The sequence below is a fragment of the Planococcus citri genome, chromosome 2 (genome assembly GCF_950023065.1).
Source record: "Planococcus citri chromosome 2, ihPlaCitr1.1, whole genome shotgun sequence".
Classification (NCBI taxonomy): domain Eukaryota; kingdom Metazoa; phylum Arthropoda; class Insecta; order Hemiptera; family Pseudococcidae; genus Planococcus; species Planococcus citri.
In genome coordinates this window covers 77,763,358-77,790,238 of record NC_088678.1, presented here as the reverse complement: position 1 = coordinate 77,790,238, position 26,881 = coordinate 77,763,358, and the positions used below count along the sequence as shown (strand labels likewise).

At 34.0% G+C, this 26,881-nt stretch overlaps 3 protein-coding genes across 4 annotated transcripts in view; all 3 read left to right on the top strand.

The window, feature by feature from the left end:
• Positions 1-1,075: 1,075 nt before the first annotated feature.
• On the top strand, positions 1,076-4,245 carry LOC135833718 (uncharacterized). The gene is made up of 3 exons (XM_065347474.1): positions 1,076-1,228; positions 1,309-2,131; positions 2,312-4,245. The coding sequence occupies exons 2-3, from the start codon at positions 1,327-1,329 to the stop codon at positions 4,150-4,152; spliced, it is 2,646 nt and encodes an 881-aa protein (XP_065203546.1). The 5' UTR covers positions 1,076-1,228; positions 1,309-1,326; the 3' UTR covers positions 4,153-4,245.
• A 279-nt stretch (positions 4,246-4,524) lies between these two features.
• Positions 4,525-6,393, top strand: LOC135833743 (uncharacterized). The gene is made up of 3 exons (XM_065347506.1): positions 4,525-4,783; positions 4,876-5,391; positions 5,486-6,393. Exons 2-3 carry the CDS (start codon positions 4,900-4,902, stop codon positions 6,170-6,172), a joined length of 1,179 nt encoding a protein of 392 aa, XP_065203578.1. The 5' UTR covers positions 4,525-4,783; positions 4,876-4,899; the 3' UTR covers positions 6,173-6,393.
• Positions 6,394-8,037: 1,644 nt separating this feature from the next.
• Positions 8,038-26,881, top strand: part of corn (cornetto) — a 66,252-nt gene continuing 47,408 nt past the window's right edge. The window contains exon 1 of one of the 2 annotated variants that reach the window (XM_065347477.1): positions 8,038-8,651. Coding sequence is in view for 1 of the 2 variants with exons in the window: in XM_065347476.1 (XP_065203548.1) it covers positions 18,412-18,436 (25 nt within the window). In the remaining variant the exon portion in view is untranslated. Of the gene's footprint in view, positions 8,652-18,156; positions 18,437-26,881 lie in introns of those variants that run through there. The other variant, XM_065347476.1, reaches the window with a different exon arrangement.

The following is a 26,881-nucleotide window of genomic DNA, read 5'->3' as shown; positions in this document are numbered from 1 at the left end:
GATTTTGTGGCATTTCTTAAAAAACAGAAGTTTCTAAAAATCTGCTGGAGATTCCAGAACAAATTGAAACTGCCTGCGATCCACCTCAGAGTAGTGTCAAAAATGGGGCGTCTCTGTTTGGTAAAATTTTATGAAAATTTCGAGCATCGAAAAATCTGCTGGAGGCTCCAAAACGACTTGAAATCCACTTGCAGTCGACTCCCTAGAGTATTGAAATAAGTGAACAGAATAAATTTTAGCTTTCCAACTGCTTTTGATGAAATTTCAAGTTTAAAAAATCCATTGGAGACTCCAAGAATTTTCAAAACGTTGCTGGTGGCCACAAAATGACTCAATCCCATCAGCAGTCGACTTAATGACGTGTTTAAATTGGATTGCTGCGTGAATTTCGGATTTCCGCTTTCTAACTTCATTTGATGAAATTTTGTAGAAATTTCAAGCTTCTAAAATGTGCTGGAGGCTCCAGCTCCAGAACTGCTCAAAACGATTTGAAATCGTTTCCAATCGATTTGGCGAGTCGAAAATAAGGTAAGTCCCAAATTTCAGCTTTATAGCTCAATTTGGAAATCAAAACTTATTAAAAAAATTTGCTTTTCAGTAAAATAGCTCAAAAAAATTCAAAAAATTTATTTTTTTTTCAAAAATTGTCTATTAAGTAGACTCTTTTTAGTTTTTTGTCAGAATAGAATTTTGCCAAAAAGCTTTTTTCTTTTGCTGAAATTTTGTCAGTTGTCACTTCTCGCTCTCGTTTGTTTTACTTGATCCAGATTTTTTCGTTACTAAAGATATTATTTTTTTTTGGAAAAAATTGAATACAATTTTGAATTTACAATTACATACAATACAATACAACTCTGGGGACTAGCATGTCTTTCAATTTTTATTTGCCCGGATCAAAATTTAAAATTTGTTGTGCTACTTGTGCTGATTGATTTACTTTTTGCCACGACTGAATTCAATATCGAAATTCAAAATCAAAATCTTTCTCAAAACTTAAGTTAAAAATAAAATAAAATAACCCTTAAATTTGAATTTCGCGCGCTGCCATGATTCCAGTGTAGAAAAAGACGTCTGATTGGCTAATGATAAGATTCTAATGTTGTTGTAAATTTTGTGTGTGTGTGTGTGGTGTGGTGTGAGTGGAGTGATAATGATGACCGAACCTTGGTCTAGGTTTTCTGTCAGTAAAAAAAAGAAATTAAATTTGAATTTCTCTTCTTCGAAATAAGTAAGTGTTTCATTTTTCAATTACCTAACTACTTAGGTAGTATGGATAATTTTAAACCAAAAGTACATATTTTTCTGCAGGTGAAAAATTCCTTAAGTATGAGTTCCGAAGTCCACTCAGGAGTAACTGGCCTTGTTCATCGGAGAAGTAAATATTACGATGTAATGGTGAAAGTAGATGACGATGTTTATTACTTGGACAGATTTCAGCTGGCCTCGAAATCGGACTACTTCGAAAAATTATTAATCGAGTACTCCAACCAACAAGAATGCATTTCGATAGCTCTATCAGTGATGGATACCGAAACATTCTCTACCATAGCTGACATAATATACGGGCAGTCTTTGAAGTCCGTCTTACACCAATATAATTACGTTGAATTAATAATGGCTATGGATTACTTACAAATGGAAATAGATCTAGAAACCTGCGAAAATTTCATCAAGTGTAATCTGAACATACACGAGAGTATATTCAAATTATACTACTTCGTACGAGAGAATCCGAATCTACAATGCTTGTTACCTACAATTTTTGATTATTTATCTACTTATTTGGCAGATATGCGAAAAAACAAAGATTTCTCATCTTTACCATCGGACCACATTATATGGATAATTTTAACCAAAAGTACCCGGTCATCTACCGATACGACTACGAGTAGGAGTGATGTGCTCACAGTTTGTCAAGTTTGCTCCGAATGGATTTGCGCCGGTTTGGAAAATAGACTTCCTCATTTAGCGAAACTCGTCAATGCTGTTAAACGAAGATTTTGTTACATGAATGGAGTGAAGGATGATGATTGTAATACGATGTTGTCCGAAATCAACGAAAAAAATGATCCCGAAATTATGACGAAGCTATTCTATAAATTTTTAATGTCCAATGGAGACATACATCCAGGTAAATTAGTCTACTTTGTTTCGTTTTAGATATGTACACATATGTAAAGTGTGTCTCTGTTTTGAGTTGGTTGTTCTGGTTGTAAAATAATGGATGTTCATTGTTCATAAATTAATCGTTTACTTTCGCGACTTAATTTAGAATTACCGAAGATATTCATTGTATTTTTTCTTTTTTCAGTTCAGAATCTCAATCTACTGAACGATAGAAAAAGAAAACATTCGACCAGTTCTGAAAAAAATCAACGAAAAAAGTTGGAAAAACTCGTAAAAAATAATTATTTCTACGATGTCGTAGTCAATGTCGAAGAAAAAACTTATAAACTTCATCGATTTATATTGAATTCATCGTCTGGTTACTTCGCTGAAATTTTTTCCACCAAGCAGTCAAACTCCTCGCACGTTTCATGTGCAGAAGTATCGACACAGCTACCAAATAAAAAAGAGACGTATTCACTTCACGATGTTGATCAAGCCACGTTCGACATGATCGTCGAATATATCTATTTCGATGAAATACGATTAACACTTGAGACTATATCTCGTGTACTGAGAGCTGCCAATTTCTTGAAAATGGAAAAATTATTTAATACGTGTATATCTTGGATGAAGACCCATATCGAGGAAGTTTGTGCGAACGTTTTAATCATCGATGCATGCATGTCTACGTCGTGGATCGTAGACAATATTGAAGAAATTGTTTCAAAATTTCTAACCATACTGGATACAGACGATATATTGGTTATCTGTTTAATTACTTTCGAAATGTTGGAAGATTTACTTTTGTCCTCGACGCATTGCTGCGTTAATCCGCATCAAATTGTAAACGCTTGTTCGAAATGGATTTTCCACGATGTAAAAAATCGATATCATCTGATACCACAAATCGCCTTTGCAATTAATCATAATCGCAATTACTGTAAAATTGAAACTTCTACGGATTTAATCAACTGTTCATCGGAGCAACCGATTCGAGACGAATTATGGAAGATATTAAATTGTACTTCGTTGATACCTTCGGCTTCTGCTGAGAAAATGCCGAATATTGGTGAAAAAAAGAAATGGGAAGAAGTACCCGTGTTCGTTGCACTGTCCGAAAATCTGACAATTCGTGTTTTGAACGCTGATTTAGAAGAAATCGCTTCGTTGTGTCTTTCTGAGCTTTTGGAATTTGGAATTCGTCCGGCCGATTGCGTTTCTCTAGCCGCAACTTTAGTGGACGATAATTTATTCATTATGTTTTCATCGTTTTCTTTGAATCGCGATTTTCTTTGGTTTAGTGCATATAATTCATCTTCGAAAAAATTCATCTCCTTAAATAACTGCGTAGAAGTGAAAAAAACAGCTCAATGGTCTCAGATGTCTCAGAGTACGAATACGAGCTCGCTGTTGAATTGTCGCGGCCAGGTTTACTGTTGTTTCAAACGGGGCCATGTATTGAAGTATTCGATCGAATTGAATCGTTGGATGATGTTATCGGATAAGCCGGTATTTTCTGACGAAGGCTCGAATAAAAATAGTGAATGGTATAACGTATGGTTTACAAGCGATGGAAATAAGTTGTACAGGATGCATGCTACCGGTGTTTATGAGATGGTGACTCAACAGTCGTCTTTTACTGATACTTTTACATATGTTGTGGAAGAATTCGATTTTCAACAAAACGTGTGGTTGTCTTTGTCAGATATGTCATTTAGGCAAAATTCTTTTCATGTGCGAAATTTTACTATGATAGGTGACCATGTTGCTGTTATATTATTATCACACTTCATGTGGTTTGACCGGAATTCAAGAAGCTGGCGTACGGTTCCTCTGGTGAGCGATAATTATGGGAAATGTTGCCTGTTAGTTGTATATAATCGTGGAATTTTACTTATGCACGGCAACAAACTCTATCAATGGTCTCAAGGAAATCGATCCTGGCAATTGAAAAAAAAACTACCCGTTTGTGCAGAAAATCGTGGCCCTTATGCGTGCATTAGTGCCATTCATAAACAAATAATGAAAATATGCATCGGGTAATCGCCTATGCCTATTCGATTATTTTTTTTCTTATTATTTTTAAATGTGAAAAGAAAAAGACTGATGTACGTTATTAAAATTAATTATTCTGCATTGAAATTTATTTATTTTATGTACCTATTACCTAGATTTAGACAGTTATAATGTCTGAAGATGTGTTTATCTGCTCGGAATGACAAAAGAAAAAAATATGATGAAAATTGAAATAAAAAAAAGTGCAATAATCAATTCAAAATTCAAAAATCTGAAAAAAACGGAAAAAAATATTTTCTTCGGATCGGGCGTTCTCGGAAGAATTCGTGAATTTTCGCGAGTGCTCTCCCGTCAACTTGATCCCGATCCTCCCCCCCCCCCATCCAGAAATTGAAAACGCGATGGCGGTGTGTGTGTGTGTGATGGTTTCTGGAGTTTCTGGCTTGTTTAATTTAATTAATTCTAATTCCTTTTTAGTTTTTTCTTCAATTTTTGAATAGGCTGTGAGCTTAGTTTCAACTTTCAAAAAACAAGTTTAAGTTTCAAGTGCTTCTTTTTTCGAAATTCAAAGTTCTCGACACTCGAAGGCTGATTTTAGAACTCGGTGGTTTTGAAACGCGCTTCGTAATTGTTATTTTATTAATTGTTGAATGCAGAAGTAAGTAACCACGTTAGAATATTCCAATCAGAAGCTTGTTCAAATCTCAAATATAAACTCAATACGACTCGACATTTCCTGTTAATGTATAGATTTCATCGACTCCACTCGCCGAAATGACTTCAAACGATGAACCTTTCGATCCATCTAAGCTGGAAATGCCAGCATGCATTTGGCTACAATTCGGTACTCTGAAAGTAGCCGCAGTCGTTTCAACAGGTTGTTGGTTATCTCTAATGTCTCGAGAAATGTACGAAAAAATTCACCGCACCAGTTCTCCCAATCTCATCAAGAAAGAATCGAATCGATCCGATATCAAAATTCACGACGGTTGCGGTGGTACAACAGAAATATTCAAAGAAGTCCATTTAAACGTTACGATTGAGAATCACCCGGTACCAGTCAAAGTAAACGTCGTTCGTAAACTCATCTTCGATATCGTACTCGGTGGCGAATTCATTGGAAGCGTGAAAGGTATTTTTCACTACGGACTCGGAGCATTCAAATGGCAACTCAACGATAAGATCATCGTCAGCAACTTCATTACTGATCGAAAAGACTTGAATATTAATCACAACGATTCGAAGGGGATGACTCATAACAATGAAGTAAGTATACTGGTTTCTTTTCCAATCTTCTTTACACTATTTCGTATCTAATTTAGAATCGAATTTGTTGTGTTCGTTTTGTCTACCTATATAGTCCAAGTCGAACTCGAATCGACACATTGAGAACTTTTTTTCTTCGATGAGTGTTCCTGAAAGTAACCCTTCTAAACCATCAACTTCGATGAGTGTTCCTGAAACTGAAAGTAACCCTAAACCATCAACTTCCGACGACAAAAACAACGACGACGAAACAGAAGAACCAGAGGAATGCGTTGATTACCTCGAAGCTAAAATCGCTCGCGAAATATCCGCTACCACCAAAAGTATCTCTAATTGGAGAAATGTCTACGTAATGACTAAAGAACTAGTGGGACTGTTCGAAGACAATTCCATGGGTTACAACGGTATATTCTGGTCCAAAGGCAATAAATTCAACGTCGTTTTCGGTACGAACTTGGAAGGCACTCATATCGAAAATTTCCATCTTATTGCCATCTCAAAGGTTATCCAAACTGCTAAGGATAATAATTGGAAATGTCTGCGTATCATTTCGAATAACGAATTCGTCACTCGTGTTTTCAATTTCGCATTGTGTTCCGGTGTTCGAAAAATACCCAGAGAGAAAGGTCTCGAGTTTCTAGACTATCGTGCCTTTAGATACATTTTAAATAACGCCGATTACGTTTATCCTTTGGTTTTCGAGTACGTGCCCAATACTACCGAAGTTTCGGAAATGCGTAAATTAGAAAGACTCATCGATTTGCATATTACCGGACATTGAAAGCCCATCGAGCTGGCTTATAAGCTTTACTTATTTTTGTTTAATTAAGTAGGTACGAGTTGTTTAAAATTTTGACGAAGAAGACTCATCTTGACTTGTTTCGGTACTTATATTAGCTTTATTTGATTCGTTTTTGTGTTGTTTTGTTTTCGTGTTTAATTATTATTGATTTTTGAGGTGTCTCGTTTCGTATTGTAACGCGAATTAATATACTTATGATTGTCAAATAATTGTTTGTGTGTTAATTACTGCTGGAAATCTCGAAATTTATCTTCGTAATGTTCATTTTTGAAACTTGCTCGTAATTTAGGAGTAAATCGTTCAGCTGTCACTTTCGATGTGATGATTTTCATGCGTAGATGTCTTTGAGTATTGATTAATAATTTAAACTAGATGTTCTCCTTTCATTTGAAAGATGAAATAGTGTTCACGATGTGGACCTGTTGTAACTCGAATTCTTTCTATTCGTATTCCTGTAGTATTCTTTCTCTTTCTAACTGCATTTCTCAATGGTTACACGCTTTGAAATCGTGTTTCAGTGCCATCTAATGGAGCCGGTGAGAAACATTCTACTCAGCTACCTGAAGAAGAAATAATTCGACAGCTTATTCATCAGCAATGTATCCCGTTCGAAGAATTCGGAATTCATTTAATCAAAATGAAATTGTAAGTATGACATACGAATGAACTGAATCGACATTCGTTGAATATCAGAAAAATTAATCAATTTTTACAGCTCAGTTGCTGAAAATATTTTACGCTGTACGACTTTAGTAACTATTGTCTCAAAGGTAAGTTAGAATAGGTAGGTATCAGAATCACTAAATCAGATTTCTCGTAGATGACGTTCAAAAGATGATCGAGTATTGATTTACTCTACTCAGAGTGTACAAAAAGATCTCCCATCGTAATTAAAATCACCCATGAATATCCACGTTCGCCTTGGAAATTTTCTTAATGAGATTCTTGTTCGTAAATACGACAGTTTGCTCGTAATAAAACAATTTTATCCAAATCTAATGCTCCGTATATTCACTCAAACGTACCGGTACGTATTAGAGTACAATTTGGCAAAAATATCATCATTCCAGCATTATAAAACAAGTCTTCGTTTATTCTCCGGTGCATTCTACTATATAAAAATTAATTGCCTCGATAATGACGTAAGTAAGGGGTAAAAGACATACTTATACTTTTGTTCTGGACAAATTCCAAAAATCCTTCAGCTGTCATGTTTACATTTGAAATATTTGTAACACTTTTTCTCGATGATTTAATAGCTTGATATTTAGGAAATTGTATCAAGTGCATACAAAAGAACCGAACGAAGAAAGAAATGTGGAAATGAGTTTTTTAAAACATTGTACTATTCATCCTGTTATTCGTCTGTTTACAGTTTTTTTCCTTCTACCTACTCTGGAGATATTCGAGATCATCTTTATAATAGGCGTATTTTCTCTCCGGCTGTATGGAAATGTTGCTTCGAAAACAACAGATGATTAACGATGACCTTTACAGACACATCTCGTACGATTTAAAAAATTGATATTTTGTTGGAAAAGTTATACATTTCAATTGCGATGATCTGAATCTGACGATGACGAACATCTCGCTATCACTGTGGTTGATTATTCTAAATTCGAACCAACATTATTTTTTATTTTATCTGCTATCTCCTCTAACGGATTACGTAATGAGTATTTCCTTCGTGTGTGAAACGAAACCGTGCTCGATTTATCACACAAAATGCTCGATTTACATTCCAGTTTTTCGCTTATTTATGCAATAATAATACACCACGAACATCTTTCTCCCTCTTACTGTGTACAGAATCTGTTCGATTTTCTTCTATCCTTCGCATTCGCGGTGCATATGCCATACAGCAGGGTGTTTAGTTAGAGTGCTAGTACTGCTAGTGCATTTCAGTATTAGATCGGTGGTCGTTCATATGGAGGGGGATTTCATTTCACTGACTTGAATAAAGCATTAAACGGTTATTTCTCTTCTCGGTTCGGTTCGCTTATTCCTTGTTGTCGTATGGTTCGCTAGCAATGCGGACTCGTGAGCTCTGAGCTCAGCTCGAAGTGGTTTTTTATCTCGAATTCGATGCGATTTTATTCCGTTCGCGTGGTTTGTGTGTTTTTTTAAAACCTTACTTACCTGTCCTTTTTTTCTCTCTTTATTTGTGTGTGAATCGATTGAATAGTGAAATCTCACATACTCGTATAGTGATTCTGATTGTGTCTGTGTTGTTAGATTACTCGCCTTTGTTTGTGTACGTATAGTATAATATGTTTACCGGTATTTTTATATACTCGTGATCGTGTTCTGTTCGTGTATTTAGAACTCGATGCGAACGGTGATTTGTGCTGTATTACTTATTCTTCTCATCTAATTTCCGGGAATAAGCTTATATGTATAGTTAGCGGTTGAAATGAGCTACGGTTCGGTGTAAACTTTGGAAATCACGTTTTGTAAGGTATGTTGTACGATTATTATTTACCATTTTACCTACTGGTACGAAATTAGTACTACTGATATGATTTACTATTTAACTACCGAGTGTTATTATTACTTTTTAAAATATCGTTATAAAAACATTAGAAATAGGTACGAATAGAATGCAGAATTCGTATTCTACTCTAGGTACGGTATAGTAGGATTATTATAGTGTAATACATTGTAGATAGATACATATGCGTGAGCTAGAGCTGGGCAGAAAACATTATGTATTTCGAAGAAAGCGTCTAGCCGCAAATATGGCAAACTGTGTTCCCAGATGAACAAAGAGGGTGCAGCTGTTGCACGAGTTTCAGCGGTAATTTCTATGTAGTTATCAACTTGGGGTTCCGCGATGTTATCATTTTTATGGCAAACACACACAACAGCGATAGACAGCGACGGCAGCGTGCGGTGTGTTCTCAGTTCTCACCAAATTGATCGAATGTGTTTGTTACGTGCCTTTTGTAATGTTTGAGATTTGCTGTAAATGTTTGTCATGTGCTGGAAGTACCTAATACCGAACTATCGAAGAATGGAGATTATCGATTTCGAGAAAACAGGCTTGAATAATGTGCGAATTAATTCATAGAAAAAATAGCTCGATCATCGATCATCGATGTAAGGTATGTAATTATTTGAGAATGTGGAGAATTGGAGAGTTTTTTCTGGTATTACCCACTCACGTATCTGTCGTCACTCAAAATAATTACGTAAGTATGTAGGTAAACATTTCAGTATTCCTCCTGTTTCCTCTGATACGACCTCAACGACCTGACTGGATGCCAGAATAGAATGATCAGATTTAGATAATTTAGGTACTCAGGATCCTAGAAATTTTGCATTATCGGTTGATCTTCGTTTCGTAAATACTTATATGTAGAATGATGGGCGACTCGTATTCAAATAGGTGTTCGATTATTCGAGTTTCGAGCTCACGAATGCTTCAAAATCCGTTAAAAATGTCTAATATTTGTATGTATTAATCCTATTTTTGACTGCAGCTTTTTTATCTAGTTTTTATGAAAATCTTCACGTACCTACCAATATTTTCGAATCATGAAATAGTGTATCTAATATTCCAAAAAGACTGTCATGTCATTACAGTTTTGTGATATTGTGATCGTGAGTGATCGTAAATCTCACAATTTTGCTCACCAAACAACCCCCCCCCCCCCCCCCCCCCGCCACCTCCTTTAACCTAAGATTTTTCGTGCTCAAGGACTCTTTACCACTGTTACCTAAGAACATTCTCGTCAAATATTTTTAATTTTCATAGTTGTTTTTAGGTACAGGGTGCGCAGAAATATCGTGTACCCCTAAAAAAGTTTTCTAACGCTTCATCAGCTGGTCACAGTGAATGATAATGATATCAGCGATCGCACATGATTGGTTGTTGGACTGAGGTGATAACATTCCACCAATCGTACGCATCTATTTCACGTTGCCAACCTACATTTTTAATAAAAAAAACTTTCTTCGAGGTTTATAATTATATTTTTGTGCACCCTGTACCACCTAGCATGGGAATCATGATTCAAGTTTTCCATTCGATATTTGAAGAATCAATTTTATTATTTTTCATTATGTTTCAATCATCTGATTTAGAACACGTCGAAATTGAGTTTTTTTTTTTGTTGGTTTTTGAATCAATTTTTTGAAAAGTTGTCACTTTTTGATTTTGAGAAATACCAACCTGGGCAGTTTTAGGTTAAAAGTTTAACGTCTAAAGCTGTCGATTTTGCTTTTGGAATTTCGATTTTTTTTTTTTTAGAAAAATTTACTGAAGATTCAAGTGGTCAAGGTCAAAATACCTACTGTTTCGATTTTGATTTTGAGGAATACCAATGGCAGTTTGTGGGTTAAACGTTTTAGCTCTAAAGCTGTCGGTTTTGGTTTTTGAAGTTGTTTTTTTTTTTAGAAAAATTGACTGAAGGGCCAAGGTCGAAAACAAAACCGATTTTAGTTTTTCAATTTGTTTCGGTTTCGGTTTCGACAGGGCTGCATAAATTCAAGCAAGAAAGTTTCAGTTTTCAGTTTGTTTTTTTTCAAGTTCAGTTTCCGTTTCAGGGTTGTTTGTTTTTGTGAATTTATAAATAGTTCATATTTTTTATTTTGATTCTGAAGAAAAGCATGCCTGGATATCAACTGGCAGAACATTTTTGGAACCGGATGAAGCTGAATTGAAAGAGCATGCAAAAATACATCACCAGCCTAAAAATTTCAAGTTGCCAAACGATATGAAAAAAATCCAAAATTATTGGTAACTATTTCGAGCAATTTTGTGCAGTTCTGGAGTCTACAGCATATTTTCTAAAGCTGAATAAAATTTTATCCGATGAAGTTGAGAAGCTAGAATTTTCTTCATTACCCCAATTTCTATTTGTCGAGTCGATTGGAGGTGATTTCAAACCATTCTGGAGACTTTGGAGTCTCCAGTGGTGTTTTAGAAATTCCAGATTCTCAAAATAGGCCCTGAAATTGGTCCAGTTCAATTCAAGTGAACCGGCATGAAATTCGGTCACTTAAAACGTGACTTAGTCACTATTTCACTTGCAAGTCACTTTTTGTCACTATTTTGGCGAAAATGGCCAAAAAAGTGATTTCGGTCACTTTTTCAAAAGATTTGTTGTGAAAAAAAGAAAAAGTGCAAAATTTCAGGAAGTGATCATTACCATATTTTTCATAAAAATTCTTCAGAATCATCGCTTTAAAAAAAATTAAAAATCAACTGTTCAACATTAAAAATGTGAGACAATGTGATTGGATAGAGCCGAGATCGAAAGATCAAGGAAAAATTTATCATCTGTCAGAATTTCAAGTGCTAAAGTGCCTTTTTCGATTTTTGGTGAATTTTTGAAAATCAAATTTAGGCCAAAAATGTTATCAAATTGACTAAGAAAGCTGAAATTTGGGATATACCCTATTTTCGACTCGCCAAATCGATGGGAAACTGTTTCAACCCGTTTTGAGCAGTTCTGGAGCCTCCAGCAGATTTTTGAAACTCGAAATTTCCCAAAATTTTGTCAAAATGGAGATGGAAAGCCGAAATTCATTCTGCGAACTAATTTCAATACGCTACGAAGTCGACTTCAGGTAGATTTCAAGTCGTTTTGGAGCCTCCAGCGACTTTTTGAAAATTACTGGAGTCACCAGATTTTTGAAACTTGAAATTCCTACAACATTTTATCAAATGGAGATATTAGCAAGCTGAAATTTACTTCGCAAACTAATTTCAATATGAGATAAAGTCGACTGCATGGTGGTTTCAAATGGTTTTGAAGCTTCCAGCTCAAAATGACTTTAAACCCAGCAGCAGTCGACTTCGTAGCGTATTGAAATTAGTTTGCAGAATGAATTTTGTGAAATTTCAAGTTTCAAAAATCTACTGGAGGCTCCAGTAATTTTCAAAAGAGTTCTGGAGGCTCTAAAACGACTTGAAATTCATCTGCAGTCGACTTCGTAGCGTATTGAAATTACTTTGCAGAGTAAGTCTCAAAAATCTGCTGAAGGCTCCAGAACTGCTCAAAACGGGTTGAAACAATTTCCAATCGATTTGGCGTGTCGAAAATAGGGTATATCCCAAATTTCAGCTTTCTTGGTCAATTTGGTAAAATTTTGATTTTTCCCCTCATTTTTGGCCTAAATTTGATTTTCAAAAATTCACCAAAAAGTCAATGAAAATGGCCGCCATTTTGTAAGTAGGGCCATTTTTTTGAACCGAGGAAAGCTGAATCAAAAAAGCATGCAAAAATACATCACCAGCCAAAATTTCATGTTCTAAAATTCATTTTTCAATTTTGAGTCAATAGAGCAGGAAAATAACGTAAAAAAGCGAGGGCAAAAAGGAAAAAATTGGCACATAAATTTTTTCTTCGGGAATGTGTTCAGATGAACCCCCTGAACTACCAAAAAAAACCCGAACCTCCTAACCCTGGAGCTAATTTTTTTAGGGGGCTAAAACCGGTTCCGATTTACGTTTTTTGCGATTTACTCCGAAAATATTAGGTTTACGAGAAAAACTACCATGACTAAAAATGTTCCCCTTCAAATTCTCGACAATTTGATACTAGACTCGATACCCATACCTCAAGAGGGGTGTCTGAAAAAAGGGGTGGAAAGAGTGAGTGTTTGAAAAAAAGACAGTCCAATAAATTGATCAAAGTTACCACTTAATATCATTCGTTTTCGCTTAAATTTTTTTTACAAAGTCTACTCACCCAACTATTAATCCCACCACCATTGATTGGTCTTCATCCCTCCCTGGGGGTTGGTGGGGGATGCTTGGTTTTTCAAGTAACACATAACTGAATCATATATTTGAAAAACGAATCTGGACATGCAATATATCGAATAGTATGTTTTCGAGGTCGCTGAATACGAATACCAACTTATTTTCTGGGTCCAACTCCTCAAAGCCCTTCTGTGCCCCAAAAAGGGGGTTAAAATTTTGAAAAATCGTGAAAAGTCGAGTGATATATCGAATGGTATGTTTTTGAGGTCGCTGAGTACGAATGTGAACTTATTTTTTGTGTCCCACCCCCCAATGTTCCTTCTAGGCCCCAACAAGGGGGCCAAAATTTCAAAAAAGCATCAAAAAGATTATTTTAGAAAAAATTCTGAAAATTCATCTTAAAAATACTGATTGGACTAACTTTCGGCGGGAGGAGGGGAGATGTAAGTAGAGCTACTCGCATTACCAGGGTATTATTGGGATCGCTGTTCAAAAAGTTTGAACGCTCATTTTGCAAAGAAAACATTTTACATCTCAAGATTTTGCTTTAAAACGCTCACTCACCTACCAGGTTTTGATTATTTTTCAATAGAAAATAAAATGGAACTAGAACTTTTACTGTGTTGTCGAATTTCATTGAAATAAAATGTATAATCATCGAACCATGTAAGTAATTTCTATTTTTAAATTTTGTCTAGGTACTTAGTACTTACGTGCCACTCGAATTATATTTTTATGGGAAATTTAAATGAAATTAATCATTTATAATGTTTCTTTTTTTTCTGAAAAAACTAAGAAATTGATAAGGTTAAAATATTTCAAAATAGAATCCCGAAAACACACCATTCGATATATTTATCACTCGACTTTTCAGAATTTTTCAAAATTTGGCCCCTTTTTCGAGGCATAGCGGGACATTGTGGGGTGGGACCCAAAAGTAAGTTCATATTTGCGCTTGGTGACCTCAAAAACATTCCATTTGATATATCACTCGACTTTTTGATGATTTTTTGAAATTTTGGCCTCCTTGTTGGGGCCTAGAAGGAACATTGGGGGGTGGGACACAAAAAATAAGTTCATATTCGTACTCAGCGACCTCAAAAACATACCATTCGATATATCACTCGACTTTTCACGATTTTTCAAAATTTTAACCCCCTTTTTGGGGCACAGAAGGGCTTTGAGGAGTTGGACCCAGAAAATAAGTTGGTATTCGTATTCAGCGACCTCGAAAACATACTATTCGATATATTGCATGTCCAGATTCGTTTTTCAAATATATGATTCAGTTATGTGTTACTTGAAAAACCAAGCATCCCCCACCAACCCCCAGGGAGGGATGAAGACCAATCAATGGTGGTGGGATTAATAGTTGGGTGATAGTCCAAGAGCTATACCCACTGTGATTGCCCTGAAATAACTGAAAGCTGGGACTGGTCTCAAAAGTTAGTATACATACCCCTATTTTAAAAGCACTCGGTCTGCCAATCCACAGCTGCTGCTTTAAAGTTCACTAAAAGCTCAAAAGTTCACAATTTTTCAGAACTTTTGCCCGAGAAAACTGATGGCTCAAATTGATGCCAAATTATAGCATTTTTCGCGCTGAATCCGAATATGTAGGTCTGCCGACCCTAGAGTGCTGCCAAAGCCCCGCCAGACTGGTTTAAAGGGGGGTCAAATTTCGCAAATTTCATCTTTTTGGGCTAAATTCGCATAAGAAGCTATAAAATTGATTTAAAAATGATTTTCAAGCAGTTTAACGAAATGCTCTAAGGGTAAGATGATTTTTAGATGCCAAAATTTTTCAAAATTTTCATTTTTTGGGGGGTGGGGCATAAGGGGGGTGTCGAAAAATTCACCAAATATGGCCTTGTGATACATCAAAATATATGTTTTTTGGGCCACGGAATTCGATTATGGCAATATTTTTCACATTATCTGGTCCCCCGACTCGCAGCTGCTGCTTTAAAGTTCAGTAAAAGCTCAAAAGTTCACAATTTTTCTGAACTTTTGCCCGAGAAAACTGATGGCTCAAATTGGTGCCAAATTATAGCATTTTTCGCGCTGAATCCGAATATATAGGTCTGCCGACCCTAAAGTGCTGCCAAAGCCCCGCCAACCCGGTTTAAAGGGTGAGTAAATTTGGTAAATTTCAAGTTGAGCTGTCACTGAACTTTAAAGCAGCAGCTGCGGATCGGGGGACCAGATAATGTGAAAAATATTGCCATAATCGAATTCCGTGGCCCAAAAAACATATATTTTGATGTATCACAAGACCATATTTGGTGAATTTTTCGACACCCCCCTTACGCCCCACCTCCCAAAAAATGAAAATTTTGAAAAATTTTGGCATCTAAAAATCATCTTACCCTTAGAGCATTTCGTTAAACTGCTTGAAAATCATCTTTAAATCGATTTTATAGCTTTTTATGCGAATTTAGCCCAAAAAGATGAAATTTGCGAAATTTGACCCCCCTTTAAACCAGTCTGGCGGGGCTTTGGCAGCACTTTGGGGTCGGCAGACCTACATATTCGGGTTCAGCGCGAAAAATGCTATAATATGGCACCAATTTGAGCCATCAGTTTTCTCGGGCAAAAGTTCAGAAAAATTGTGAACTTTTGAGCTTTCGCTGAGCTTTAAAGCAGCAGCTGCGGATTGGCAGACCGAGTGATTTTAAAATAGGGGTATGTATACTAACTTTTGAGACCAGTCCCAGCTTTCAGTTATTTCAGGGCAATCGCAGTGGGTATAGCTCTTCTACTATGAGTAGACTTTGTAAAAAAAATTTAAGCGAAAACGAATGATATTAAGTGGTAACTTTGATCAATTTATTGGACTGTCTTTTTTTCAAACACTCACTCTTTCCACCCCTTTTTTCAGACACCCCTCTTGAGGTATGGGTATCGAGTCTAGTATCAAATTGTCGAGAATTTGAAGGGGAACATTTTTAGTCATGGTAGTTTTTCTCGTAAACCTAATATTTTCGGAGTAAATCGCAAAAAACGTAAATCGGAACCGGTTTTAGCCCCCTAAAAAAATTAGCTCCAGGGTTAGGAGGTTCGGTTTTTTTTTGGTAGTTCAGGGGGTTCATCTGAACACATTCCCGAAAAAAAAATTTATGTGCCAATTTTTTCCTTTTTAAAACCGCTATTTGCCTGCTCTACAAATGCCAAACGATGAGTAAAAAAACATCCAAAATTTCACTGAATTAACATAGAAAGTCTAATTTTAGTACTCATTTTTCTTTCAACCCCCTTCGCCCCGCTTAAATCGATTGATAATTGTTTCGAGCTATTTTGAGCAGTTCTGGAGTCTCCAGCAGATTTTTTAAAGCTGCATAAAGTTTTATCCGATGAAGCTGAAGAGCTAGAATTTCCTTCATACCCCAATTTCAATTTGTCGAGTCAATTTGAGATGATTTCAATCCGTTCTGGAGACTGGAGCCTCCAGTCGTGTTTTGGAAATTCCAGATTTTCAAAATAGGCCCTGAAATTCGTCCAATTCAATTCAGTGAATCACTATAGCATACGCTGAATGTGTTTATAGGTGCTAAAATCCATTTCGATTACTTTCAGTACGTTTTTTGGGAACCTGGAATCTCCAAAAAATTGCTGGAGGCTCCAAAACGTCCAGAAATCATCTCCAGTCGACTTATTAAACTGAAATTTAGGGCATGAAGTAAATGAATATTAGTTTTCTAATACCATTAGGTGAAATTTTGTGGAAATTTCAACTTCAGAAATCTGCTGGAAGCTCCAGAACTGCTGCAAACGATTTGAAACAGTTTCGAATCGATTCAGGGTGGGGCGGGGGGGGGGGGGTCAAAAATAATAGATACTCGTAGTGGATTCCAAATTTCAAGTTTCTATTGGTCAATGCGATGAAGTTTTTGTTTTTCTCCATTTTCGGGCCAAAGATTTTTAAAAATTTATCAACAATTAAAAAATGCCCATTGGCACTTGAAATTTTGGATTTTTCGCAGTTCAAAAAATTTTGTGTGACATATATGACAGTTGGAAATTGAGATGCCTCCATAAAGCGAGGAACGACTTTGATGTCTTCGGTTAGCGAAAAACGGACGAATTCGAGCATTGAACCAAACAAGGAAAAAAACTGTCTGAAAAGCTTGAATAAAACTAAAAAAAAATTGGTTTCGGTTTTCAATTTCAAGTTTTGGTATTTTTCGTTTTTTTTTCTCCTACTGGTCTGGTTTTGAGCGATTGGTTTCCGATCTTGGTTTCATCATTCGTGTCTGCTTCAGAAGAAAAGTTGAATGAGTTTACCTTCTCATCTTTCAGGCTCCAATCAACAGTTGCATCATTTTATCATCACATCTGCAGATAATTCTGAAGTATTCAGTCCTCAATCTTACAGTTTTTGGAAAATAAAAATAAAATATACCTAAACCTATAATTTTGATTTTTCTACGAATTTTCCTTTTTCTCTCACCACAAAATTCGACCTTGACCTTGGCAAAATGATGTGTGATCTGTTTTCCGCTGTTTTTATTCAATTTTTTCAATGATGAATTACCTCTATTAACTCGAATGTGTGAGCTTATTTACATACACTAATGTGCGTCATTCAAAAAAAATGGAAACAAAGTAAAATAGCAAATTATGGTAAATCATACGAGTATTTTGCATTTTTATTTCATTACGTAATTCGCCAATTTCTTAGTATTTTTTTTCTCTTTTATACATAGTTACAATGTATGGAGTATTAGTTACTGCTCATAAAAGTACGTTGTTATAAAGTAAAACAATAATCATCGTTTTTGCAATATCAAGTCTATTGTTTTTTTTCCACACTCGTACAAAGTGTATTCATTTCATATACGAGTAAAAAAGTGCAATATTCGATTGATTTTTTCCTCGTTTGGTTTCTCGTTCGGAAATCATTCACCAGACCAGGAATAATGATAAATTACCAAATGGCAAATACCGAGTAAAGATGAACGAACGGAAAGCCCCTTGAGCGAGTCGCGTTCATTATCTTATCAGTCATGCTACCACTCGACGAATTTCACGTTCAAATATTTATCGATAAATTGGAAATATCAATTATTCCCAGTTCACACCTGTACCTGTTCGCAATCGCTTCTCTTCTCCGACACTTTGAAGTTCGAAGTATATTCAGCGTTCGCTTTTTATCGTTCATTTTTTTTTTTTTGCTAAAATATCGCACCAATGAAACGGAAATTCGTTTGACGAAACCAGTTCTCAGTTCTGGTAAAATATTTACATCCGCGTCGCGTACTTACCATTGAAAAAAGTGGTCTGATAGGTGGAATCTTACGTTATATATTTTGTTCGATTATAGTGAAATTATTACGTAATCGAGAGTGCGGTAATTAAAATGGATCGAATTTTCGACGTGATCGAATCGTGTTTTGTTTAGAATAGATAACTAGATGTTTTACATGGTGATTGAAGATTCAGATTGCTGGAGATGTTGGTTGGTTGGTAGCTGGTTTTGAACGAGTGTGAAAGATATTTCGTGTTGATGGTTAACTCGTCTTATGTGGAGGGTAAGTGCGACCCTTTTCAAAGACCCTTCTTTCATCGTCGATTCTCTGCACAGTCGTGTAGTATAAGGCGTTGATTCATACTCTCTTCTTGTACGAGTACATGTTTTTTTAGGCCATGTTATTATAAACCAAATGCTATATTTTACGCATAGTTCAACATTCGAGCCCTTATAACCTAATTTTTTAAATGAGAATTTACCCTCGATGAATTCTTCAGAACATCCTATATGAGCTCCCCTCTGTATAGATATCTCGACTATTAAGTTCAGAGTCAGACTGGTATTAGGTCTCTACCAAGAAATGTAAACGGATATCGAGATTGTTTCCGTTGTTACTTTTTTACTTTATCCGGACATATGACTGATTATAAATTCATCTCTTGTGCAAAGTACGAGTACGTACATGTCTCGTGCTGGACACAAATTGAATTTAATTCTCTCTCTCTTTCTCTCTGTGTAACGTACTGTCCATATTATTGTCGAACAATGCAATAACACGAAACCTCCAACATGCAAGTTCAACGTTTCTTTTATCAAAGTTATAAGTACATACGAATAAGCTGTAAGGCTACAACTTGTGCTAAAAGATCTCGTATAAGTATATTGGAACGCCTTGACACGAATGGAAAACACTGATGATGAATCATAATATTGCTGTATTGCTTTCAGTTTCTCGAACGATTGAATTAATTTTCAATAAATAAACGAATATTCCAGATGTGTTATGTAATTGCCATAAAGAAAGAAGCAATAATATTGTACGAGCGAATTGGAATTGGAATTGGAACTTTATTATGTGGAGGAGAAAGTACCGTAATAGGAATTGTGTTCTTTTGATTATGGAAACGTCAGAGTCGAGCTGGGTTTGAAGTTTATAATGTTGAAAATTAGGATTTATTTAGAAGTTTCGTGGTGGATACGAATTTTGTGTTATGGAAGAATGTATTTGAGGATGAAAGAGGGAAGTAGAAATTTCGAAGCTTTGATAGACATATATTTTTGGGATTCCATTGGATGTGTTTTGCAAAAGACAGCCGTCCTATGCTCCTTAAATGAGTTTGAATAACTTTTGGTATAATTTTACGTTTTTCTACGATTAATTTTCCTATACTTACTTGAAACTTTCAGAGAATTGAATGAATTTTATAAGATTTTTTTCATATCTGATTGGAATCAATTTTAGGGCAATTTTGAGTTCATTTTCTTTACAAGATGGAAAAATTTTCACATTTTGCGTTAATTTGATTGCGAATTAATTTAAGATGATTTCGGATTGATTTTCGGATTTCTAATCAATTTTTGGACAATATTATGGGATTTTTTCAGGCAATTGTGGGGTGGTTTTTCTACTTTTTGGCTATTGTGGGATGATTTTCTGATTCTGAATCAGTTTATGACAAATTTTGGATTGATTTTCAGATTTTTGCTCAATTTTTGGACAATTTCTGAGTTTACTTTTCAGCAATTATAGAACTTTGGTTTATTTTCACGCGATTGTGAAAAGTTTTTTTGGAAATTTTAAATCGATTTTCTGATGGTTAGAAAGATCTTATGATTCTGGGTCAATTTAATTTAAGACTGATGATTTTAGATTAATTTTCCGTTTTTTTCTTGATAATTAATTTTTGGACAATTTTTGAGTTTACTTTTCAGTAATTATAGGACTTTTGGTTTATTTTCACGTGATTGTGAAAAGTTTTTTTTGGAAATTTTAAATCGATTTTCTGATGGTTAAAAAGATTTTATGATTCTGGGTCAATTTAATCTAAGACTGATGATTTTAGATTAATTTTCAGTTTTTTTCTTGATAATTAATTTTTGGACTATTTTGAGTTTACTTTACTGTGGAGTTATGGAATTTTTTCAGGCGATTGTGGGATGATTTTCTGATTCTGAATCAATTTATGACAAATTTTGGATTGATTTTCAGATTTTTGCTCAATTTTTGGGTAATTTTTTAGTATTGTTTAAGTACCTTTTAGTGATTATAGAACTTTGGATTATTTTCACGCGATTGTGAAAAGTTTTTTTTCGAAATTTTAAATCAATTTTCTGATTCTGGGTCAATTTAATATAAGATGATTTTAGATTAATTTTCGTTTTCTTTTAAAAATGAGTAATTAATTTTTGGACAATTTTGAGTTTGCTTTACTGTCGAGTTATGGAATTTTTTCCGACGATTGTGGGATGGTTTTTCTACTTTCTGGCTATTGTGGGATGATTTTCTGATTCTGAATCAATTTATGACAATTTTGGATTGATTTTCAGATTTTTGCTCAGAGAATTTTTTAGTATTGTTTACTTTTTAGTAATTATAAGACTGGATTATTTTCACGCGATTGTGAAAAGTTTTTTTTTGAAAATTTTAAATCAATTTTCTGATTCTGGATCAATTTAATTTAAGATGATTTTAGATTAATTTTCAGTTTTTTTTTTAGATAATAATTAATTTTTGGACAATTTTGAGTTTACTTTACTGTCGAGTTATGGAATTTTTTCTGGCGATTGTGAGATGGGTTGTCTAGTTTCTGGCTGTTGTATGATGATTTTCTGGTTCTTAATCGATTTATGACAATTTTGGATTGATTTTCAGATTTTTGCTCAATTTTTGGAAAATTTTTCATTTTACTTTCCAGTAATTACAGGATTTTGGTTTATTTTCAGGCGATTGTGAAAAGTTTTTTTGGAAATTTTAAATTGATTTCCTGATGGTTAAAACGATTTTATGATTCTGGGTCAATTTAATTTATGACTGATGATTTTAGATTAATTTTCAGTTTTTTTTTTAATAATTAATTTTTGGACAATTTTGAGTTTACTGTCGAGTTATGGAATTTTTTCTGGCGATTATGGCATGATTTTCTGCTTCTGAATCAATTTATGACGATTTTGGATTGATTTTCAGGTTTTTGCTCAATTTTTGGGTAACTAATTTTTTAGTATTGTTTACTTTTCAGTGATTATAGGATTTTGGATTATTTTCACGCGATTGTGAAAAGTTTTTTTTTGGAAATTTTAAATCAATTTTCTGATGGTTAGAAAGATTTTCTGATTCTGGGTCAATTTAATTTAAGATGATTTTAGATTCATTTTCAGTTTTTTTTTTTTAAATACATAATTAATTTTTGGGCAATTTTGAGTTTACTTTACTGTCGAGTTATGGAATTTTTGTTGACGATTGCGTGATGGTTTTGCTACTTTCTGACTATTGTGGGATGATTTTCTGATTCTGAATCAATTTATGTTAATTTTGGATTGATTTTCCGATTTTTGCTCAATTTTTGGGTAATTTTTTAGTTAAATTTCCAGTAATTATAGGATTTTGGGTTCTTCATTTTCAGTTTATTTTTTTTTCAAATCAATTTTTGGGCAATTTTTATTCTACTGTCAAGTAATTATACAATTTGAATTAATTTGCAGACGATTGTGAATATTTTTTCAATTTTTAATCACTTCTCTGGCAGCTGTGCGATGATTTCTGCTTCTGAATCATGATGACGATAATTTTGGAGTAATTTTAGATTTTTGATAAATTTTTAGATATTTTTGAATTCATTTTCTGACAATATTGTGAAATTTTTTTTCAATTTTCTGGCAGTTATGAGATGATTTTCTGATTCTGAACCGATTTAAAATAAATTGTGGATTGATTTTCAGTTTTTTTTAAAAAATTAATTTTCAAATGATTTATACTATTTTGAATACAATTTTCAGGCGATTGTGAATGTTTTTTTTTTTTAGATTTTGAATCAGTGTTTTGGCTGTTGTGGGATAGTTTTCTGGTTCTGAATTAATGTATAGGTTAATTTGACGCTGATTTCAGATTGATGCTCAATTTGAGGACAATTTTCATCGTACTTCCAAATAATTTTCGCATTATTTTTCAAATTTGAATTGATTTTCTGGAAGCTGCGGAATAATTGTGCACATTTTAATCAATTTTGGACTATTTTTGATAGATTTTCAAATTTTCAATCGATTCTTGGCTATTCTTGCATAATTGTGAGATGATTTAATTTCAATTAAGAATTGATTTTCTGGAAGTTTAGAGATGATTGTTCACATATTGATCAACTTTGGACGATTTTTGATGGGTTTTCAAATTTTTAATCAATTCTTGGCGATTCTTGCAAAGTATTGTGAGATGATTTTTTTCAATTTTGAATTCATTTTCGCATGCAATTTTGAGAACGATTTTATGATTTTGATTTGATTTTTTGGCTGATTCACGTTTTCAAATTTCAAGTAGTTTTTGAAGTTTTAATCGATTTTTGCATGATTTTTTCAACTTTTTTTTTTGGAATTGATTTTTTCCATTTTAAGTTTATTTTCATAATTGTGGAGATATTTTTGGATTTTACGTGGATTTTCTGACAGTTATGGGATAGTTTTACTTTTTTTGAGTCAATTTTACTCAATTTTCAAGTGATTTTCGTGCTTTTTGGTCAATTTTATGTGTATTATCAGATTTGTTTGGACTTGTATTCTTTTTTATGCGATTGTGGAAAATTTTTCATTGATTTTCTGGCAGTTGTGTGATGATTTTCTGATCTTGCAATAACTTGAAATAATAACTTTGGGTTCATTTTCAGATTTTCAATCACTTTATGGACAATTTTGAATTCATCTTCTTGTTGAATCAAAATAATGTGAAATATGTTTGAGAAATTTTTATATTTTCGATCAATTCTTGGATAATTTTGAGCACATTTTGACATTGTTTTTGAATAATTTTCAATCATTAATTCACTGCGAAGAAATTTTCAAATTTTACGTAACTTATAGATTTCTGAAAGCTGTTAGGTAGCTTTTTGCTTTCAATTTTTAAGCGATTTTCGTGTTTTTGTTCAATTTTTGTACTTTTTGACGAATTTTTTCAGATAATTGTTGGATTATTTTTCAATTTTGCGTTCACTTTCACATTTCCTATCTTGTGTTTATTTTTTGGTGGTTATGGAAAAATTTTACGTTTCTGATTAAGACAAAATGAAACGTACCCTCGAACTTTTTTGCATGATTTTTTAAAATTTTCCAATATTTTATCGATTAATGAACAATTCTGGATGGTTTTTACGTTCATGAGACGAGTTTCCCATTACGAATCAATTTTCAAACAATTTGACATAGTTTTCTAATTTTCAACTATTTTTTCGTGTAATTTTGAGTATATTTTCTGTCATAGAATATTGAATTCGTGTCATTATAATTTTGAAACTGTTTTCTAAAGATTTTTTTACGATGTTAAAATGATTTTTCCATTACAAATCGATTTCAAGACCGCTTTGAATGGTAACGAGCGATTATATGAATGATTTTTAGAGGATTTTTTAACGATTTTGGGAAGATTTTGAAATTTTTGAATCAACCTTACAATAACTCGAGGTACGTCTTCAGACAATTTTGTCGTTTTTTTTTTCAATTTTTGAACGATTTGTGCAGTTATGGGATTAATTTTCTGTTGCGAATTAATTTTTAGGCAATTTAACGTGAGCTCGTTTTCATTAGATTTTCGTTTTCCAAATTCAAACATTTTTTAAATTCGTGTGCAAACGGTTTTGGGATAATTTTTCCAAGATATTCTTGTAATGAACCATTTTTTCGAGTTTGAATCAATTTCAGGACAACTTTTAATGGATTTTTTGATGACTTGATTTTGTAATTACCATTTTTCTAATTTTGATCAATTTTTGTAGTATTTTGAATAAATTTTTTGACGATTTTAGGCAGATTTTCCAATTTTGAAATGGAACCCATTCGGATTTATAAAATTTCGGAGTTGTTTTCAGACATTTTCGGGTCGTTTTTTCTGTTTTGAAAAATAATCCTCACAATTCTGAACCGATTTTTAATTGTTTTTTAGATGATTTGAACGAATTTTTACTTCATTTTTAAACATTTTCTAAAGATTTTACTCTCTTTGTTAATTTTTTCTCGAAACTTCGAAATATCGTGTCAAATTTCCAACAAATAAACTCCTATATTCCATTTACGAATTACGTAATTCCCATGCAAAGACGATATAATATACGTACTACAGAAGCTAGCACGGGGCCTTATAGCGGTGAAAGTATACAGTCATAATGGGCATGCAGTGTTCTTTTAATAGAAGTAAAATAAACTTGAACGTAGCTTCTATTTCCAAAGCCAGAAGATTTTGCAAGTGGCATTGTTATCATAGGTAACGATAAACTATTCAATAAATTCAGCTGCGAGTTGCCAAACAATTTTCAAATGCATCATTTTCCAATACTCCTAATCTACATTGTACTATATCTATCTATCTATGTGTATACATATTTAATTACATTATACGGATCGTGCCAGTTCGTACTTCATTCCGTCGAAAAAATTTTTCCCCTGATACAGACCGGTACACCGAGGGGGAAATTTGAAAGGCGCTATATTGTAGCTGTAATACCATCTGCGTGGAATTTAATGTACCATCGAGTAATTTTTTTCCCATTGTTTACACGCGATAAAGAAACAATTAAAAGCTGTATTACTTTCTCACACGCCGCTCTGTCCCCTGCCCCGCCCAGCCCCGCGACGCCAAATATTCTATCAATTTCGTTTCTCTTTTTCTTTTTTTTTCGATTTAACAAAGTATTCGCATTCTTGATTCTGCCCAGCAAAGCAACGATTCTGGACGCGTAAGAAATGCGTTTATAAATTTGAATCGTATCCAAGTTACATGTTGTGTATACTTTCTCGCGAGATATCGATGTCTGGTATTCTTTTTTATTTATTTTTTGTTTCCAAAGAGATGAAGATAACGAACGAACTCGGTGTCCTTAAGCACTAAGCAGTCGCTTATACTCGGATGAGGGTATAATGCAGTATGTCCCTCTGGGCCCCCCTCCTCCTGTAGGTACCTATCTGAAGTGTCTACTGTCTACTTACTTACCTCGTGTGTGTGTGTGCTCTGTGCACTTTATTGTAATGTAAATTAAAATTGTATAACGTTTGGAAAAAATTACTACTTGTTTTAATTTTTAAATTATACGTATTTTTGATGGCTTATACTATACGAGTACCTACCATAGACGAAGGAATGGTAATTGCTGCTGTTACGAGACGCGTGTCTGTGTATAGTGTGCAAGTCTCTCTCTCTCTCTCTCTCTCTACGTACCGGGTAATTACGAGTTGTGTTTTTTTTTGCCTTGGTGTGCGAGGATTATACATACTACGACTATAATACACGAAGGTGTGTTTGTATTGGTGATATGTTGCGAGCATGTAATTTTCAATGTGACCCGAGAATTCAAATTAGGAAGCTTTGACAAGGTGTGTGATACTTGAAAAGAGCTTATATGTATACTCGTACTACGAAAACATACGAGCATAATACATATATTGCCTTGAGGGTTAGATGGTGGTGGCAGCAGTGAAGAGGTGACGATGCAGATTAATTTGTAATTTGTGGTTTGAAGTTCTTGGTAATTTTTTGGTGTTATGGAGAGGTACGTATTTTGTTGAAAGGTGGACAACTTTAAGGTGGGGGGAGGGAGGGATTTGCGAGGATCTTCGAGAATTAAAATTTGAAATTGTTTTCAGAGTGTGTATTACGAGGAGTTTTTTTGTTTGAAAGTCTCTAGTGTTGCCAGGTGGAGAATCTGAAATTCAGGTATCGAGTACTTTTTTTTCAAAATAGTAATTTTCCAAAAAAATCACGACTGTTTTTTAGTCTAATTTTTTTATAACCAGGCTGTGGAATCCAAGATTTTGAACAAGATTGTACTCAAAATCAATTTCGTAGTCTCGAAAAGATCATTTTATCGATTTCAGTCAGGTCCAAATTTGGTTTAATTTATTCAAAACGTCTCAATATAGACCATTTGGACGAAATTTGCTCAAATTGATAGCAGCGAATTATTCGTCACTCGAGTGAAAATTGTCAGAAAATGGTGATTTGGGGAGGGGGGGGGGGTGAAAATTTTTATAAATACTAAAAATCAGAAATTGACTGAAAGGAAGTTGAACGTTTTTCGACGTATCTACAAAATCATAGCTTCAAACCACCAAAGTTCTTCGTGTTTTTCCAGCTTGAGAAACGTACGGTTTCATACCCCCTATTACTCCAAATTGATGTAAAACTTGGAAAGTTGAAATTTGGCGCAAATTTCTAAGTTAAAATGTAAGCTGAGATGTACTTTTTAGCCATACAAAGTGAATTTAACGATTTTTATGACATAGATTTTAGTTTGATTCGATGAAATATTTGAACGGTTTTTTTTTTTATTTTCAAAGGTTGTGGGTGAAAAGTGAGCGAAGATATCAAATTCGTCATTTTCGAGTGCAATTTATTTCAAATTACCTCTCCCATTTAAAATCACGGTGGCAACATTTTTTTAACGTTTTAGGAATTTTTTGAACATTTTATCTCTTTTTCCAAGAATTTTAGCAATTTTCTGATTTATCAGTTTTTCCAAACACTTTATCAACTTTA

What these genes read in the sequence shown, in the direction of transcription:
- LOC135833718 (XM_065347474.1), top strand. Translation starts at nt 1,327, where the DNA reads ATGAGTTCCGAAGTCCACTCAGGAGTAACTGGCCTTGTTCATCGGAGA. An exon ending in CAATGGAGACATACATCCAG is followed by an intron (nt 2,132 to 2,311) that starts GTAAATTAGTCT and finishes TTCTTTTTTCAG; the next exon opens with TTCAGAATCTCAATCTACTG.
- LOC135833743 (XM_065347506.1), top strand. Translation starts at nt 4,900, where the DNA reads ATGACTTCAAACGATGAACCTTTCGATCCATCTAAGCTGGAAATGCCA. An exon ending in GGATGACTCATAACAATGAA is followed by an intron (nt 5,392 to 5,485) that starts GTAAGTATACTG and finishes CTACCTATATAG; the next exon opens with TCCAAGTCGAACTCGAATCG.